The sequence below is a fragment of the Stylophora pistillata genome, chromosome 9 (assembly GCF_964205215.1).
Source record: "Stylophora pistillata chromosome 9, jaStyPist1.2, whole genome shotgun sequence".
NCBI classification, from domain to species: domain Eukaryota; kingdom Metazoa; phylum Cnidaria; class Anthozoa; order Scleractinia; family Pocilloporidae; genus Stylophora; species Stylophora pistillata.
In genome coordinates, this window is record NC_142527.1 from 22,305,038 (window position 1) to 22,323,447 (window position 18,410).

Sequence of the window (18,410 nt, forward strand, 5' to 3'; positions counted from 1 at the left end):
CAAACTTGTTTGGCATGCTAACGTAAACACAATGAACAGTATCTGAGAGTGATCACGACTTGTCCGTGTGGTAACATCACTGACTGTTTTCTTCCCGCCAAGAGTTCATCATACAAGCTCAAAAGACTTGTGTTCAAGCTAATATAAAACGAGAACTCCCTACCCTCACCACAGGTATGTGCTATAAAAACAATGTGATCATTAAAGGTCTTTGGATGGACACCGCCGAAAAACAATCTAAGTAACCGTTACACTGTATTCTTTACTAACTCACCATTATTGGTAAGAAGGTCTTGGTATGTCGATTGACCGTCTTGTTCACCGGAGATTGAAACATCCTCTATTGATCTTTCCATTTGAATCTCGACCACTGGGTTCCCAACTAGGATCAAAAGTCATTTTTAAAAACTATTAAAAACAATATTTAATCAAAATCTATTTAAGTGATAGATTCTACAGGACAATCATTTTGGGTTCTAGGCTCTTACTAATTACTAAAACTAAGTTACTAATCATCTTTGACGGACATGATCGGTGCTTTTATAGTTAAGGACAGCGATAACACGATGCAATCTTTGGCCGATATGAATGTAAGAACAGCAATAGCAATCTTAGTAATGCATTTGAGATCCATAATAATGCCAGTCACTCACATATCCCATACTTTCCAATCCATCCCGAGAACCTGAGGCACTTTGCAAAGCCTTGTGTCAATTCTATTTCACCTTTACGCATTGTATTGCGATTTTAGTTAGTTCATTGACTACCTACCAAGGCGAATTGGAATTTTTTTTCTATTTGGAACGGGGGGGGGGGTCGTAATCAATGGAGGGTACCTAGATGGAGGTTTTCAAAAACGTATCTCTGACGTCATTTTCTGCGAGAGAAAAAGTATACTTAAAGACGAAGAAGAAGGCGTGCGCGCAGAAGAAAAATATTGCGTTCTGTAACACAAGCTCATCCGGCTTTGCCAAACTTCAAGAACACACAGATGGGGAAATGACATCTTATAAGTAATCCTTATTATCACATCGCAAAGGAAAGTCATTCAGAGAGACCTTAATATTAACTTTGAGGGCAGAGGATTAAAGCGCTAGCGAATGGAGTCGCACAGGCTTATCAACACCTCTTGCTTTACGGCTTACCGGAATGTCAACTTACGCAAGGTGCAGTTATTCATTGATCAAGTGACTCCTTTCGTTGCTCTAATTGAACTTTCCTTCACTAGTGATCAAGATAGTTGATTTACTATGTAATACCCGCGATAAGTTGGTTTGCCTTTACTTAAGAAAGTAGATTTACAAGACATTTGAGTACATATAGGAAATGTCCTTACAGTAGTAATGCTATGTAACGCAATACACTGACCACAACAAACGGGGCGCAGTGCACGCTGGTTAAATGCGATGTATTTTGGTAAAAAGTGACACATTCTGGTAAAAAGTGATTAATTCGAGAACTGCCCCCCTCCCACTTATATATTCTTCTTAAATCCTGATTATGTTACTTCTCGATCGTTACGCTCGCTGGGCTGCAAAAATCCATCCAGTTGCCTTGCCTTACTTGTCCTCCCAATCTTGTAATAGCATTCAATTCACCATGTTTCTGTTCAAGCATTTAATGTGACATTCTTTCAACATGGATTTTGATTGCAAGTGAAACATTTCAAAATAGGTATTGATTGCAATGCTTAATGGACTCGATGATGTACCTTTCCAATCCTATAAAACTCTACAATCAACTGCCAATGAAAATAAAATTTACCTGCTGGTTTTGCTTCTTGCTGTTCGTTGTTCCTGTGTGAAAAATTTCAATTTTTATGATATGCTGAATTATACACGCATTTTGAATGGTTCCTACTTAATATTGATTAGAGGACAGACGAACTGGATGACGTCACCATTAACATTTTGCCGCGGCTCGTGCTGCGCGGTTTTGTTCTTACCACATTTTTGATGTCTTCTGTGATCTGTCATTGAACAGATGTGTGGTAGCGTGGAATCTATAAGCTAAACACATTACACTAAGAACATGCTTTTTACTCATAAGACCAAAGTTTAGGTGCTGCTTTTGTAATGAATCCTTACAAAAAGCAAATTTAGACATATCATCTACTTGTGCTTAAAACTGCACACAATAAATCTTAGTACTCAATATTTGATCCAAAACGGTTGTGATGAGTCGAAATGGAACAAAATTTAACAGTCAAAAGTCTAGGCATCACAAGAAGTGAACAGACAATGTAAAGTTAGACTTTAAAGGAACCTAAAGTCTTTTTGTAAGTTTTGAACAGTCCTTGCCGTATTCTTTTTGACAACTGCAAGAAATCACGGTCACATTTATGATTAGCACAAAGTTTGAAACTGGCAACACACGTGTATTCAAAGAAAAAATGAGTCAAGATTTGTAAAAAAAAGTATTAGACTTACGATTCCCGTCGCTTGCACGATACAACAAGAAAAGTGATAAAGATTCCAAGCACAAGTGCACATCCCACTCCAATGCCAATCACAACACCAGATCCACTGTAAATTCCATCTGTTCCTGCGTCTTCCTTACTTGTGCCGCGGACGGATTCTGTGACTGAAGTTGTCTGCGAGAAATAGTGTTGATAATCAGAGTTCAAGCCTCATCAATATGATATTCATTTTCAATACGACCAACAGTTACATGCAAAGCTGGCTTTGAAACCCAAATATAACTCCAATAGAAAAGACCCCCCAAATGTGAACCTCGAGACTAAGATCTAAGATCGAGGGCACTTACAAATGACGATGGACAAAACACTGACCCCTTGTCCACAGACTACCCCAATAAACTGTCCTAAAATGGGTCACTATTGCTTAAATAGTGCTTTACTGCGAAGGATCGTGCACATATACGTTTCATAACCGCAGTTCATATATATGTATTTCACAGAAGAGACTATTCTTATTTCTCTAACCTTATATTGCTACTTCTCTTAACGAGTGAGATACCCCTCGTGCTACCCCTTTCCCCAGAATCTTCCCACAGAAAAATTATGTGTGCCTACCCGCCATGCCTTTTGTACTAGAGACTACGACACAAGAGCTAAGCCTTTGTACTGTTTCGGCTTCCCTTTTACAGCTATTTGTTAGGAGTCTAAGACTATCGCCCCTTAAAAAAAAATCAACGCGCAACCAAACACTGAGAATTTTAAAAATGCATTTAGTAACCGTGTCACATGTTATTTACTCTTTACATCAGCGTCCTCCAGAGACTTTTTTAAGTAGCCAGTCATAAAATAATAGCCAGCTGGAAACAGGGTGGGTACCTAAGGGGCACCAGTATCCACTCTGTTGGCATTTCGTGCTGGTTTTTTTTCTTTTTCTTCTTTTTTTTTTTTTCAGTTTAATTCCATCTTTTGAGGTATATACAAGAGAATTTAAGCTTAAAACTATTTCATATCTTAACAGGTATTTTCTCAGGTTGTTTTGTCTTATCACAGTGGACCTATAATGTTTCAGAAACAATTAGTTGATGAAAAAGCTGGCTGGTGGCGACTCTAACGAATACTGTTTAAACTTTTAAAAGGTTAAAAGGCTGAAAATCGTTATCAATTTTAAAGAAACTATAACTCACAAGTGATTTTCCCTGAGGACTTAAAAATAAGACAAGCTTTCCTGGGTGGTCGAGATGGAGATGCTGAATAACTGCAATTGATCATTATTCGTACAATTCTTCCAAACAGATTCTTGTCAGCTCCATTCATCCACTACAGAATTCAAAGAAAAATGAGCAAGACACAGATTAATTAAGACATTCTCTGATCGTAACACCAGTAAGTCGAAAGGTTATGCCAAAAATTGAGTATTCACCAGTTGATCCAAGAAAACATTGTTCCGATATTTTTCTCAGAAAAATAAATCCAAATCAGCAATTTTAATGATCCTTAAAAGGATAATTTTTAGCTTCGCAAAGATCGCAGACACCTTCCAATTTTTAAAGACTTCCAAGATATTATAATGTAGTCTCTTGAGACTTCATATTAACTTTCAATAAGGCTTAAGGCAAATTTGAACCCTACAGCGTTCATTGATCTACTGACTGACATGCACCGTGCTAGGACCATCACATCCTTTGTGAATATGAGAAGGTGGCCACTGGGCTGTCGGTAAGGCAATAACAATATTTGTGAGCTCCTAGCCTACATGCTTTAAACAAAACGCTCTAAAACCATAGATACGAAACCTTGAAAATTAGTTTGCCATGTGCTCTCTCCATTTTGAAGATTTCTGAAGATACCCGCGCCCACTTGTTTTCCAGTTGATAATCATAATATGCTGTGCTTCCAGGAACAACTTGACAGGCTTGATAGCTATTATTTGACCCAATATCCACCTCTCCAGCATTTTTCAGGTCGAAAGATTCTACTGAAAAGGGCCACTCGAAGAAACTGGAGCAAACTGCAAAAAATGCAATTTAAAGTATCAATTTATTTTGATCAATCACACTGCAGAAGTAGCTCTTACTCTCTGGGGGCAGTGGTGAATTGAGCTGTCCACCTCTGGAAATGTTCATTGAGAAAGTTTAAGTCATAATTTTACAATCATTATCTTAATTGTATCTTTACCTGACACATTATCCTCACAAGAAACCCATAATTAAATCGATTTATTATTTGAATTATTACAAGAAGGTGCGTGTGTGCATGAAAACGCACGAACCCTATTTTAAATGGTGGAATTGGTTGCTCCATCTACTTGCTGGTGAACAAGAGGCCAGAAATATTATGAAATCCAGTCGAAAGAGTCAGATATTATGTCCCACATACATACATTTTTCTATTTGTGTAAAGAAATGTATCTATTTTATTTTCGCGCATAGGGTCAAACTGTTGGTATAAGCAAAATCAACCTCTTAACTACATTCAGTGATATCATATGTCCCTTACAGAAGTAATCATGTAATAATGGGAACAGAACTGAGGGGGTGATTACAACACCGACCGCGAAGCGGGAGTCCAATTTGTCCATCACGAATATGATTACAGACTAAATTGGGCGATACAAAGTCCTGTTACCTATTAATCATAACCTTTACATTTCTCGAAAAAACAGATACATTCATTTGAGGAAAGGCTTTCGATATCAATTATCCAAAACGTAATCATCAATCAAGTTTTGTAGGTAAAGTGGCTCTTGCTACGGTAAAATAAATCGATTCCGTGATTGGTGGATTTAGCTGGGCTGATTTAACTGTTCGATCACAGGTGTCCGATTACAGCTAACGATCCCATCGCAACTCTGCAAAATGATTAGTAGAAAATAAAGCAACTAATGTACCAGTCACATTTGGGGAAATTGTAATGGTTATGATTGTAGTAGGCGTCTATTAAAATCACTTACCAGTATTGTCACTACACCCATATACTTCAACTCTGAGACATCTGAACCCACCTCGGTTATACGCTTTAGGATATATCCTGAGGAACCTTGTTTCAAATGTCTGCTTGAAGTAGTTGTATTTCATTGTGTCTGTGTCACTATTTCCAGTAAATTCCTGAGAGAGTGAACATTTGTTTAAACATTTACGAGCCAAAATGTTGAAAACGCAATTTTTTCTCTCATGATATCTTCATCAAGCGAAAAATAATAAAAATGGCTTACAAGCAGGGTCAAATTCTCTTTGTGAAGAAAATTGATCGTGACCAGCCGATAAAATCTTGGCGCATGAAATTAACTTGCCTGTCTCTCCTTCAACTTAATAATGATATCATGAGGATGTTTAAGTATTTTAACTATTATGAAATTATATTTTTCAAGAGAACAGGTATAAAATAAACATAGAACCGCAGCCCCTGTAGTATAGGAAATTTTCAAAACATCGAAACAACTAAAGTCAAGGAGGAAAAAGCGAGTCTAGTCACCCTGCCCTGTATGTACCTTGAAGGGGCTATCAGATGGATGTAAGTCAGATGGTTACTATTTTCAAACTAAATTGACTCCCTATGGTCCGTCATTATTTTTCATGGAAATTTTTCCTAACTCTCAATTTTAACATACAAGAAAATCTATCAAGGTATCCAGCCATCTTTACCGGACAAGCTTGGTCAATAAAGACTTCAATAAAGCGTTTAAACAACAACAAACATATGAAACATATGTGTGAACTGCGGTTATGAGACGTATATGAGAACGATCCTTCGCAGTAAAGCACTATTTGAGCAATAGTGAAAATCAGACCTGAAAAAAATTTCAGGCCTGTACGGGACTCGAACCACTGACCTCTGCGATACTAGTGCAGCGCTCTACCAATTGAGCTAACAAGCCAACTGGGAGCAGGCCATCAAATTAATTCGATATAAACCCGTAGATGATAAATCAAACAACAACAAACATATGAAACATATGTGTGAACTGCGGTTATGAGACGTATATGAGAACGATCCTTCGCAGTAAAGCACTATTTGAGCAATAGTGAAAATCAGACCTGAAAAAAATTTCAGGCCTGTACGGGACTCGAACCACTGACCTCTAGTATCGCAGAGGTCAGTGGTTCGAGTCCCGTACAGGCCTGAAATTTTTTTCAGGTCTGATTTTCACTATTGCTCAAATAGTGCTTTACTGCGAAGGATCGTTCTCATATACGTCTCATAACCGCAGTTCACACATATGTTTCATATGTTTGTTGTTGTTTGATTTATCATCTACGGGTTTATATCGAATTAATTTGATGGCCTGCTCCCAGTTGGCTTGTTAGCTCAATTGGTAGAGCGCTGCACTAGTATCGCAGAGGTCAGTGGTTCGAGTCCCGTACAGGCCTGAAATTTTTTTCAGGTCTGATTTTCACTATTGCTCAAAATAAAGCGTTTGTTATATAGCAATAGATATGCTTAATGCAAAATCAAGAACTTTACTATAGAGAGCTGCATGGGAAAGAAAGCCAGCGCGTGCTCGTTTTTCATTTGACCACCTTAAAGATAAAGTTATTTTATCAGTTTTCGTTACGTTTTTAAAAGGTCTTCACAAATGCATATTCCGCTCTTGCTCAGGCATGTCACAAACGTCTCTTGTCTCGTTTTCCGTGGGAAAGAATCAATACTTTGTTTTTCTTGCACTGCTAGCTATGAAACAAAGTTAGGTATTCCGTACCTTTTTTTTTTCGTTTTCATCTTGGTAATCAAACCAAGTTGCACCATCATAACTGTACTTTATCTCAAATGTTTTAACATAGTTATTGAATTTTCCTTGGTATCCTTGAGTTGCGAGGGCTGAGACATGCCTGACCTTCAATAAGTCGATTTCAAAGAACTGCGTATTTTCAGCTGGGCACCAGGCCTTATCATTATTTAGTCTTCCCTCCGATGGACTAAAACCTGGAAAAACATCCGAGGAAGTTAGTTGGGAATCGCTGATTTTCCCGCTTTCCAAACCAAGCGCTTGTGAGCAACCTACAAAGTAACCAGAGGTGACAAATTAATTCAGCATAATCAAGACTGCAATTTTAGTAATTTTTAACTAACAAAGTAGGCATGTTGGCAGAGAGAATCCTTAAGTTGGCTAGCTTCTTAGAGACCTTGCTCGCAAAACGACAACGGTGACATCCAGCGCGCGTTAATTCAGAAATTATCCTACAGTTTTCTTGAGAGAGCTTTTCCCCTGGCACAAAGTCTTCACTGTATTTTGAATATGAAGTCAGACCTCTGTTTCACCTTTACAGGAGAAGGCATCGCCACGTTCTAAGTAAAACCGTAGTAAATAATTTGCTATCGGTGATTTTTGTTTTATTACTTTGGAAACTTTCAAAAATTCGCGCGTTGAAAAGAAAAAACAAACAAAAACAAAGAAATTTGGTCACGGCAAAGTCAATCACGACATTTCCGACCAAGCTTTGGCCATACTGAATGTTTCATTTCTGGAGCGGTAGAGAAAACGTGGTCTCCTCGTTAAGGTAGAGTCGCAGCTTCTAATTTTTCGCTTTGGTGAATCTATGAAACTAGAGAAGTTATGCTAAAAAACTGGTTTCTAGGACACATTTTTCACTTTTTTTTGGAAACAAAAAAAACATAAGAGAAGATTAAATTTCCTCAGATAAATGCGTTAATTAATGAGACACACTACGCACAAAACCACACTGATCACATTCTTCTGGAGCAGTCTGTCGAGAGCAATGTCACCCATTAAGCGTGTTTCCATTACGTCATCGTCTAAATTTTCCGCGGGAGCACCCTAAAAAGATAACGGTGAGGGTCCTCGACAGAACTTCACAATTCCTAACAATGCCTCCGAATTTCATTTGTTGAAAGAAGCACCGTGCATAAATGAACCAACCACTAAGCGAAAAGGCGAATGAAATTCATGGCAACAGCACGACTTGAACAATAAATGTATGTATATATATGTATATATATATATATATATATATGTATATATATATATATATATATATATATAACTGCAGACAGAGTGCACACTGTTTCGACCTATGTGGGTCTCGTCAGTGCAGTGCAGACACTGGGCCAAGCTCTGGAATAAACCATTGCCTGGGCGCTACACTTGTGGGTCCAAGTGCAGGCATGTTGCCATGCGAGAGTGCTCAAATCACAACTAAGGTGATGAGTTCGCCCGAAGGCTAAGTGCATATATATAAGCAAGGTGTATATATATATATGGTCGTTGTAGCAGCAAGTATGATAAATATTGTAAGAAATATACAACTTTTTTGAGAGACATGCTTCGGCATGCTTATGCCATCTTCAATCAATAAGTAACAGAACGTGAGAAATTATATAACAGAAAAGTAGATGAATAAATACTCAGGAGTTTCGATCATAACAACAAGTTTCTCATTTCCTTTGATGTTGAAAGTCTTTTTACCAATATTCCGTTAAATGTAATTATCGATATTGCTGTTGATCTTATTTTTAAGCATGACGCTAAATGTTCGATCAAAAAATCCGACCTCAAGAAACTGTTTTCATTCGCTACAGCTGAGACTCATTTTCTTTTTAATGGAAAATTTTATGATCAAGTTGATGGGGTAGCGATGGGTTCTCAGTTAGCATCCATCCTAGCTAATCTTTTTCTTGGTTTCCACGAAGAAACGTGGCTAAATAATTTTAACCATTCGACTCGCCTTCTACTTTATAGGCGTTACGTTGACGACACCTTCTGTGTCTTCCACAATAAACAGGATGCTATGTCATTTTTTGATTACATTAATTCACAGCACCCCAACATAAAATTCACTTTCGAAAAAGAGAATGATGGTAAACTCTCCTTTCTTGATATATTTATCGACAACTCTTCGCTCCGACGAAGGGCTAACGCTCGAAACGTCAGCTTTTATAATCGTAACGGTGGCCAATTTACCATTTCAACTTTGTTGATATATTCAAATTAACTCTTCGAATGATTGTGTTTTTTCAGTTTTTCATAAAAAAACCTGCACGGGTCTCCTAACAAATTTCTTAGTTTTATTCCATCATGCTACAAAATTGGCGTTATCCGAACTCTTACTGACCGTATCTACAAAATCAACAACACCTCCTCCGACCTTCAAAACGATCTTAAGAAACTTTCCGACACTTTAAAACGTAATTCTTTTTTTTCGCATATTATTGAAAGAACTTTCACCCTTTCTTGCTTTAGTATTCTGGATTCTGCTAACAACTCAATTGATTTAAAACTCAAAGAAGCTTTTTATATAAATAAGATCAAACCTGAACTTAACAAACAATTACAGCAATAATTTGGATATATAAACAAAGTTGAAATGGTAAATTAGCCACCGTAATGATTACAAAAGCTGACGTTTCGAGCGTTAGCCCTTCGTCGGAGCGAAGGGAGCGAAGATTATCAGCCTTTAATTACAGCAATACAATATATATATATATATATATATATATATATATATACATAAATAGAATAAATTTTTGAAAAGAAAATTTGCCCTGAGCGGGATTTGAACCCACGTCCCCCTATTACTAAACAGGTGATGACCACTACACTATCAGGACAACCATGCTGGCAAGTCTTTGATTGCCGTGTTGTCAGCATGGTTGTCCTGATAGTGTAGTGGTCATCACACCTGACTAGTAACAGGAGGGACGTGGGTTCAAATCCCGCTCAGGGCAAATTTTCTTTTCAAACATTTATTCTATTTAAGTATGATTACTTGGGGTGTACAGGGTCAGGGTTTCCCTCGCATACAGAAATATCTATATATATATGCATATATATCTCTATCCAGTGGGTATCGCAGTATGCTTTTTAACACGTATCCGTCAGATGGCAGTATCCACCCTATGAAAAACATTCACTTTCTTCCTTCATTTATTATAAAATGATTCTTACTTACTTCCAAACAGAGATTTCTTTACACTTGCTATATCACCACAACTTCCTAATTGCGGGAGGAAAGTAGCAGTGTTGGCTCTACATGAACAGCTGCATGGAGCGATGTTGTTCACCCAAGCAGAGGAGTTTTCACAAACGTCTTCAGGACACTTGTGACTACTTTTGTAAATAACCTTGAATACGTCGCTATCGTTCCTTTCTCTTCTAGTAATAACATACTTCTCAACACCATCCTCACTAAAAGTACTTTGTATCGAAGGAAGTTGCAGAGTAGCTAGGCAAAAAAATAAAACAACGATTCTTGTGAAAGAGTTCAAGGTAACCACAGTCGTCGATGGCATGTTTCTTTACGCAGATTACGAGCCACAGCTTACTCTCCGACTATGATTAAAACAGGCGCACGTTACTGAGCGTGATTTCGAAAGTGATAATAAGTTCTGACCTCTTCAGAGACTGAAATATTTACATTTATAAACCGTTCCAACTTCCTGTCGTTACACCCTATGACGTCAAAAAGTGGATACTCCTAAGAATGGTAATAAAATTAATGTTTGTTGAAACCAGAACGCATTGGTTTAACTTTCTCCTGAAATCTTACGCGTGGAATAATTCTGAGAAAATTCTAGATGGAAAAGGAAAACTGAGAAAAAATAGGGGTTGGAAGCGGAACCACACGGGCTGTCTTTAGAAGGATAGACAATGTGTAGTACAGACTAATAAAGAATTTAGAGTTGAAAATGCAACCGAGAAGATGGTGGGTATATTTTCTGTTTGTTGTTCCTCGTGGAGCTGTGTTGTCGTTACTTTCAGAATTTTAACGCGCAGGAATGCGATGAGCTCATGGCTAAAAGTTTTCAGGGTTTCAGTGAAAGCGGCCGTTTTCGTGCCGTTGGGTCCTTTGGTCGAATAATTCCCGTATTACAACCTCTGTCGACTCTATCGACGTATTACAACCTCTATCTACGACGAAAGGATGGTTTGTACCCTGATAAATACACAGAATTGTTTTTTCCGCATGATTCGTCCTATGTGGATGTTTTTTTTGTTTTAGTTCTCCCGTGGTTGTCTCCGTTACTACTTCCCTTCTGTTCCATTCTACGGAGAAATTTGATCCAAAACAGAGAAACACTCAATATGCTAATTTTGTTCGTCTGGCAACTCATTCACTCCCTGAGGCGAATGATATCGACAGAATGCAGCAGAAGCTACAACTGCGGTATTGGAAGCAGTCAACCAATGTATGATGGCTCCAATGACTTCTGTGATACGTAATATGTACTTTTTTTACTGAGTGGGAGGGCCAGACGGGAAAATACCGTATTTGGCCTGAGGTCATGACGTATTTTGTCATACGACATTGCATAGTTATGGTTGTTTTCTCTGTCTATAGGTAGGGTAACAAAGGGGAAATATAATTTTCTTTTACTAGTTACAAAGATTTTTATGTTTGTGCATTCTCATTACCTGTTTGCTGAATACTGTATGGGATATTATAGGGAGAAGTTACCATTTCAATCACTTCTGGGATAACATCCTGTCCAAGAGGCTTTTTGAAGCTGAATTTCATTAGCTGTGGTGCCTGATCAAGACACAGAATTACCTTCTACTACAATCAAAATTGAAGTCCCGTGGGGTAGACAGTGGGCTACCCTTGGGGTAGTGGGTGGGTCACCCTTGGGGTAGTGAGTGGGTAACCCTTGTAGTAGTGGGTGGGTAACCCTTGGGGTACAGGTTTGGTGAGTGTTGAAAGCACAGGAATGAGAGGGTTTTGTTAACAGTTGAATTTGAGTGAACAGTTATGGTTGAGCAAATTTATTTGAAAATGCAATGATTATGATGAGGCTTAACCACCAATAATTCTTTCTTCAAGGCATTCCATTTAAATGAGAGAGTGACACTTGTGTGTAAAACCAAGGAGCTACAATGAAATGTTCCCTAGCGAGTGGAGGTTTTTACTGTTGCATTTCCCTGTTGTAACTAAGCTTTCATTCCTGTGGGCATTATGCCATAATGGCTGAGAGACTAACATAGCTAAACAAGAATGAGAAAAAAAAAGAAACATGTAGTACAAAAGTCTCAATGAATGAAGAATTGAGTACAAAATGCTGGAGTAAACACATGAAGAAGTGGCATCAAACAAAGTTAAATTTGACTTCGTAAATGAAGACCCCCCCCCCTTTCTATTCAGGTTATAAAACTGTTTTTCTACCTCTGTTGTATTATATGTGCATGTTGCTCCTTCATTTAAAAACACTTGAAATTTCTTTGACTCTCTTTTAATCTAGGTTTCATGCCGTTGTTTGAGTGTACAAAGCAAACCCCCTTTTGGCCTCAGGGTCAAATACTCCTCATATCTTATCTCATCTTGACCAGGACAGAGACTCAATTCAAACTGCTGTAGAAGTCTCGCCATAAACACACGGGCCTCAAACTGAGCAAAGGTTTGTCCAATACAAGTGCGTGGGCCAAGGGAGAATGGGAAGTACACAGATTGTGGAATTTCATCTTTGACCTCAGGCGAGAATCTGTCAGGATCAAATTTATGTGGTTCTCTCCATGAGTCTGGGTGTCGGTGCATTACAAAATTACTTAGATTTACAGTAGTGCCAGCAGGGAAGATATAGCCACCAATGTCTTCATCTTTTGCAGTTATTCGGTTTGTTCCCCCAGCAGGGGGATGGAGTCGTAATCCTTCCTTGAGCGTCTGTCCTAAGAACTGGAAGTTTCCAAGATCTTTATATTCAACAAACTGACGTGAACCAAGAACAGCCCTAATCTCTTGATTTACTCTACAAAAAAAAGAAATTAAAACTGATTTCACACTTTACTAGGCAGGTGACAATCAGTGAATATTCAGCAGTATGTTTTAGATGTATATGTCACTAAAACAGTGGATAGCATTGAAGACACACGCTAATTGGCTACTGAAACTCCTAATATCCTTTGCTATTCACCTCTTACAACCCAATCTGGATTGCACCAAAAAATATAATTGTAATTGTTGCAGGAATAATTGAGTTTAACTCATCCTTTTGTGCTATGTTATCTCACTGTTTTAGTATATACTAAAAGAGTAATTCCTCCCCCCCCCCCCCCCCCATTTGAGTAAAAAGTTGTTAATTATACCACTTCAAATGGTTTTGTAATTTTTGGACTTTCTGGGAAAGCAACATTGCTGAAATACTTTTGGATATATCAACAAAGTTGAAATGGTAAATTGGCCACCGTAATGATTACAAAAGCTGACGTTTCGAGCGTTAGCCCTTCGTCGGAGCGAAAGGTGAAATACACCTGACACTGGATATAACAAAAAGATGACTCATGATAACTATGCTAAAAATCAGGTTTTGAGGCTTTTTTATGGTCCAGGCCAGCCACTTTTACTCCATATAACATATCTATTTTAATTATGTCTAAAGTACTTCAAGAGCACCTCTGTAGGTAAGGCTATACAGCAGACTGTGCACTGACAATGCAAAATGCACAGTTATAACTTACTACCTCATACCTGTCCTCAATATCTGGATGCCTCAGCAGCTCATGGAGAGTAAATGACAACTGGTTGGATGTAGTTTCCTGACCTACATGTATCATTAAGGCACTATTCATTATAAAAAAGATGTGCACACTGTCAAATGAATAATTATTACTAATGTGGGATAATATGTTTCTTATAGGTTCAATCCCATCACCTTCAGAGCTACGTGGCCATACCTGGCTTTCCTGAAAATGTTCCAAAATGTAGCATGTTTTAAGTGATGCTATCAGTAAATGCAAACAGCCAAAAATTTTCAAATTTTGTTTGGGCTTACAGTTCCCTTATTATAATTTATTATCATTAAAGCAAGGGAAACCCAGTGGCCTAATGGTTAGTGTGTTGGACTCCAGGTCATGGACTAGCATTCCATCCAGGGGGGAGTAGCAATACTACTAATTGCTTCATTCAAGGGAAACTAGGACAATCTTTGGCTGGATGGGCCAATTACCTCAAGCACAGACCTTGTCTGTTATCTTTAAGATGAGCTGTTCATTCCCCTTGGATTGATATAATTTCTACGTGCACATTTAACCTTTAATCCCCAGGATCCCATAGGAATATCTAGCGTCTGAATTGTCTGATTGTGTCACCTCTGAATCGAATGCTAAGGTATTGAGACTATAGGAGATGGTCACTTATTTCACCAGTTTTTGAAAGCTAATTCCCTTGGTCACAACCATAGGAAATGTAACAAAAAGTATGGAGAATATGATTACTTATATTTACGTTAACCAGTGGATAATGAAGGTAACTATTCACCCACCTGCGATGAAAAATGTGAAAAACTCATCCACCATATCTTCAATTGTAATACTTGGCTCCTTTGCTTTGACACCCAAGATATGGGCAAGGATATCAGGAGGCGTATCTTCTCCTCGTAACATAGCTTCTTGACGTTCGAGAATTACCTTCCTTCCAAAATCACGTATGAATTTTCCGGCTTCAATCACACTCCTTTGATAAGGAAATGTTGTCACAGATATCCTCCAAAACGGCATCCGAAAACAGTCTTGCATTCCTTTAAGTGATTTGGAAATAGATGATGTGAATGGACTGTTGGCATCTTTGACTGCTTCAAGATCAACATTGAATGCAACCTGTGTTTGGTTTTAAGAAAATGTTTGTTAAGCCTTAGAAATATTATGTGCATAATCTTTTGGAGGTTGTTTCAGCTTGGAAAATTGCCCAATGCAGTTCAAAAATTTGGAATATGGAGCAATCTCAGGTAACTGTTTATGCTGCTCTGTGCATCTATGTTGAACCAAACTGATTCGAGCACCAGTCACCCGCAGTACTTTTTGGAGCTCGTTGGTTAGGTAGAGGGGAGCACCCTTTGAAACAGGAATCAGTTGACTCATTCATCAATTCAATCTTCTGCAATTTACATTCACCACTATGTCCTTCAGAGCAGCCAGGAAAAAAATTCCTTGCCATAATCTCCTTAAAACCCCATACTTTATATACTCTGTGAACAGTTCTTTGACAATAGTAAAAGAGAGTCATGGTTAAAACAGTAAACTGCATTTAGGCATAAGACTTAAGTTAAGAATAGAATGAGGTTCTATGGAAACCTTTTCAATTCCTTCTGCACGCACATATATTATATAAATTACCCACTTTTCCGATGACATCTAGAGTAACTCGTGCAAACTCATCCGACATGTCCACTATAGTTCTTCCGTCAGCCATGTTATCCAACTTTTCCAGAAATAAGTCGCAGCTTTCGTTAAACGTATTCATCAAATTCATCAAGTATCGTCGATGGAATGCTGGATTCAAGAGTGCTCTTCGCTTCTGCCACGCGTCATGGTCCACTTGGGTTACTAACCCATGCCCCATCATACGATAACCAAATGGGTATCCGAGGTTTATGTATCCAAACGGATTTTTCGGTAGGTTAAGCGTGATTAAACATTTTCGGATGAGTTCTGGATCTGACACGAATGTGATTGGCTTATGAAAAATCCATAGGAGAATTATTGGACCGTGAATTCGGTTGAGTTCGATGACCAATTCGGGAAAAATATGTCCTTTCGCCAACTCGCGCTTGATATAAGGCAAATTACCAAAGAAAAAGCTGTCCCTTTTTGGCCCAGGTAAATGACTGAACTTCCTATGGAGGTAAATCACGTAAATCGAAAAGACCGAGAAGAGGATGGCAAGCAAAGCTGCAATCGAGATCGCTAACCAAAACAACACAGTAGCAATTGTCGCCATGTTGTTTCGACACAGGAAAGTTTTTGAAACTCAACTAACTTCCTCTACATCACCGGCGACGAGCTGGTCAGCAGTAAAATAGCTTTATTATATGGCTGTGTCTCACAAGGACTGGGAGCGACCGAAGTCACGAATTTGATTGGCTGAAATCAATATTGAAAGCGGTCTATATTTTCCCATCTAGACTAGACCGGTCTAGAAAAAAAGGGTATAAAGAATATAAAAAATTAGCATATAAGACACAGCCATATGATAAACATCTTATTATATTAACCGAGCCAGGACGGTCTGTCGGAGAATCTTGACCTCGGTCGCTGGTACGGACCTCACTGCGTTCGGTCTGTACTGGCGACTTAGGTCAAGATTTTTTAGTTCTTATTAACCGAGCGGAAGGTCTGTATGGGAGAATCTTGACCGAGATCGCCAGTACAGACCGAACGCAGTGAGGTCTGTACCAGCGACCGAGGTCAAGATTCTCTCATACAGACCGACCTAACTCGGTTAATAAGATGTTTATTATATGGCTGTGCATCTTATATGCCAATTTTTTATATTCTTTGTACCTTTTTTTTCTGGACCGGTCTAGATGCCGGTCTAGATGGGAAAATCTAGACCGCTTTCAATATTGACTTCAGCCAATCAAATTCGTGAATTCGGTAGTTCCCAGTCCTTGTGAGACACAGCCATATAATAATAGTTCTTATTAACCGAGCGGGAGGTCTCAGTCCTTGTGAGACCTTGAGCTAACCGCCTCCCGGTTAGCTCAGTTGGTTAGAGCCCCGGATTGTGTTGTGCGGGAGGTCTAGGGTTCGAGCCCCGGCCGGGGGTCTTAAAATAAGTGAGGAGAATTTGCTACCTTTCTATATTCAAGAAACGGATAGATATTCTAGTCTTCTCGGATAAGGACGAATAAACCGCAGGTTAGGGGTAGGAGACGTTAATTTCCCACGCTCGAGATTACTGTGTCGTGGATGTCTTCCCCTGGGGTGGGATGGGTGGGAATTGGCCCTGAAAAGCCGCCATGGGGAGTGGTCAACTAACGTATGTATACAATGAATATATGAAGTTCAAAAGCAAATCCAACTAAACCACTATACAATTAATTAATTGCCATTACGTTTGAGAAACATTAATTCCAAAGTTTTATTTAAGAAAGCCCTGGACGATTTTTACTTGTGATTTTTATTGTAGTTTTTAACGGTTTTAGGCTAGTGCATGTCTTAAATATTTTTGTTTAGTCTTATTTTTGTTATAATTATGTTAAATATTTTTTTAACAGCAGGACCCCGTTGATAACAGTACTTGGTACTGAAGGGCTATCCGGGATAAATATTCGTTTATTATTATTATTAATATTATTAGTAGTATTGGATGCCAGCGTGGAGAGGAGTTGCCACCACTGTTCTTTTGTTCCTGTGCCATTTCTCTCTCCTTTGGGCCTGTTTTTTTCCTTTTTCTTTGCCCAAGGACTCCTCTTTAATTTTGATTTATGATTTTTTTCCATGAGAAAAGACTTTCCATTAGCAGAGAACGTCCACGTGTGAATTTTGTCAAGTGCGCGATGTAAACAAAATATGCAAATAACATGAAATTCCCGCTAATATTCCCCCAGAGGTTCGCCCATTTACGAGATTATGATACCTTCCTGCTTTATCAACTATTCTTTGAAAATACGTTTTCCTAAATAAGTCAGAAGCTTTTAATTTTGAGATTTTTAAATTTTTCTTTTTTGTAAACGTTAGTAAAATGTCCAACTTCACTCTAGTCCAATAAAAGAAAAAGCGATTTTTTTGGCCTCTGAAGGTGGAAAGTAACCTTAAGCAGCTGTTGTCGTGCCTTTGGGTGCTTTGGTGGAATGATTCCCATATTACAACCTCTATCGACGACGGAAGAATGCTTTGTACTTTGATAAATTTACAGAATTGCTGTTTTCCGTATGATTCGTCCTATGCGGATAATGTTTTGTTGTTTTGGTACGCTTGTGGTTGTCGCCGTTACTACTTCCCTTCTGTTCCGGTTTACGGGATAATTTGATCCAAAACAAAGAAACACTCAATATGCTAATTTTGTTCGTCTGGCAACTCATTCACTCCCTAAGGCGAATGATGTCGACAGAATGCAGCAGAAGCTACAACTGCAGTTCTGGAAGCAGTCGACCAATGTATGATGGCTCTACTGACTTCTGTGATACGTAAGATGTACTTTTTGACTGTGTGGGAGGGCCGGACCGGAAAATACCGTAAAAGCCCGCGGATAAGCCGCACCTTTTTTCCAAAAATCGTCGCTAGAAATTAGGGGGTGTGGCTTATTTGCGGGAACATTTGGAAAAGGTG

At 38.6% G+C, this 18,410-nt stretch overlaps 1 protein-coding gene, 1 long non-coding RNA gene and 1 other non-coding gene across 3 annotated transcripts in view; 1 reads left to right on the plus strand and 2 right to left on the minus strand.

Moving 5' to 3' along the window:
* Positions 1–10,820, minus strand: part of LOC111337349 (uncharacterized) — a 12,057-nt gene extending 1,237 nt beyond the window's left edge. The window contains exons 1-8 of the transcript XR_015992075.1: positions 10,324–10,820; positions 7,116–7,414; positions 5,370–5,523; positions 4,213–4,427; positions 3,604–3,736; positions 2,430–2,628; positions 1,765–1,796; positions 275–382 (exon numbers count right to left, since the gene is read on the minus strand). This is a non-coding gene — a transcript (uncharacterized LOC111337349). The remainder of the gene's footprint in view (positions 1–274; positions 383–1,764; positions 1,797–2,429; positions 2,629–3,603; positions 3,737–4,212; positions 4,428–5,369; positions 5,524–7,115; positions 7,415–10,323) is intronic.
* A 57-nt stretch (positions 10,821–10,877) lies between these two features.
* LOC148723830 (uncharacterized) lies at positions 10,878–13,149 on the plus strand. Its single transcript, XR_015991468.1, has 2 exons — positions 10,878–11,076; positions 11,374–13,149. It is a non-coding gene; the product is annotated as an uncharacterized LOC148723830 (long non-coding RNA).
* Positions 12,119–16,135, minus strand: LOC111337354 (cholesterol 24-hydroxylase). Its single transcript, XM_022943636.2, has 4 exons — positions 15,478–16,135; positions 14,624–14,957; positions 13,831–13,903; positions 12,119–13,111 (listed from the first exon to the last, which is right to left on the minus strand). The coding sequence occupies exons 1-4, from the start codon at positions 16,075–16,077 to the stop codon at positions 12,604–12,606; spliced, it is 1,515 nt and encodes a 504-aa protein (XP_022799371.2). The 5' UTR covers positions 16,078–16,135; the 3' UTR covers positions 12,119–12,603.
* Between the last annotated feature and the right edge of the window lie 2,275 nt (positions 16,136–18,410).

Coding starts and splice junctions, on each gene's coding strand:
- LOC111337354 (XM_022943636.2), bottom strand. CDS start 16,077: ATGGCGACAATTGCTACTGTGTTGTTTTGGTTAGCGATCTCGATTGCA. Junction 13,904..14,623: donor TTTCACATTTTTCATCGCAG/GTGGGTGAATAG, acceptor TGATACATGTAG/GTCAGGAAACTACATCCAAC. Junction 13,112..13,830: donor CATCCAGATATTGAGGACAG/GTATGAGGTAGT, acceptor TTTTTTTTGTAG/AGTAAATCAAGAGATTAGGG.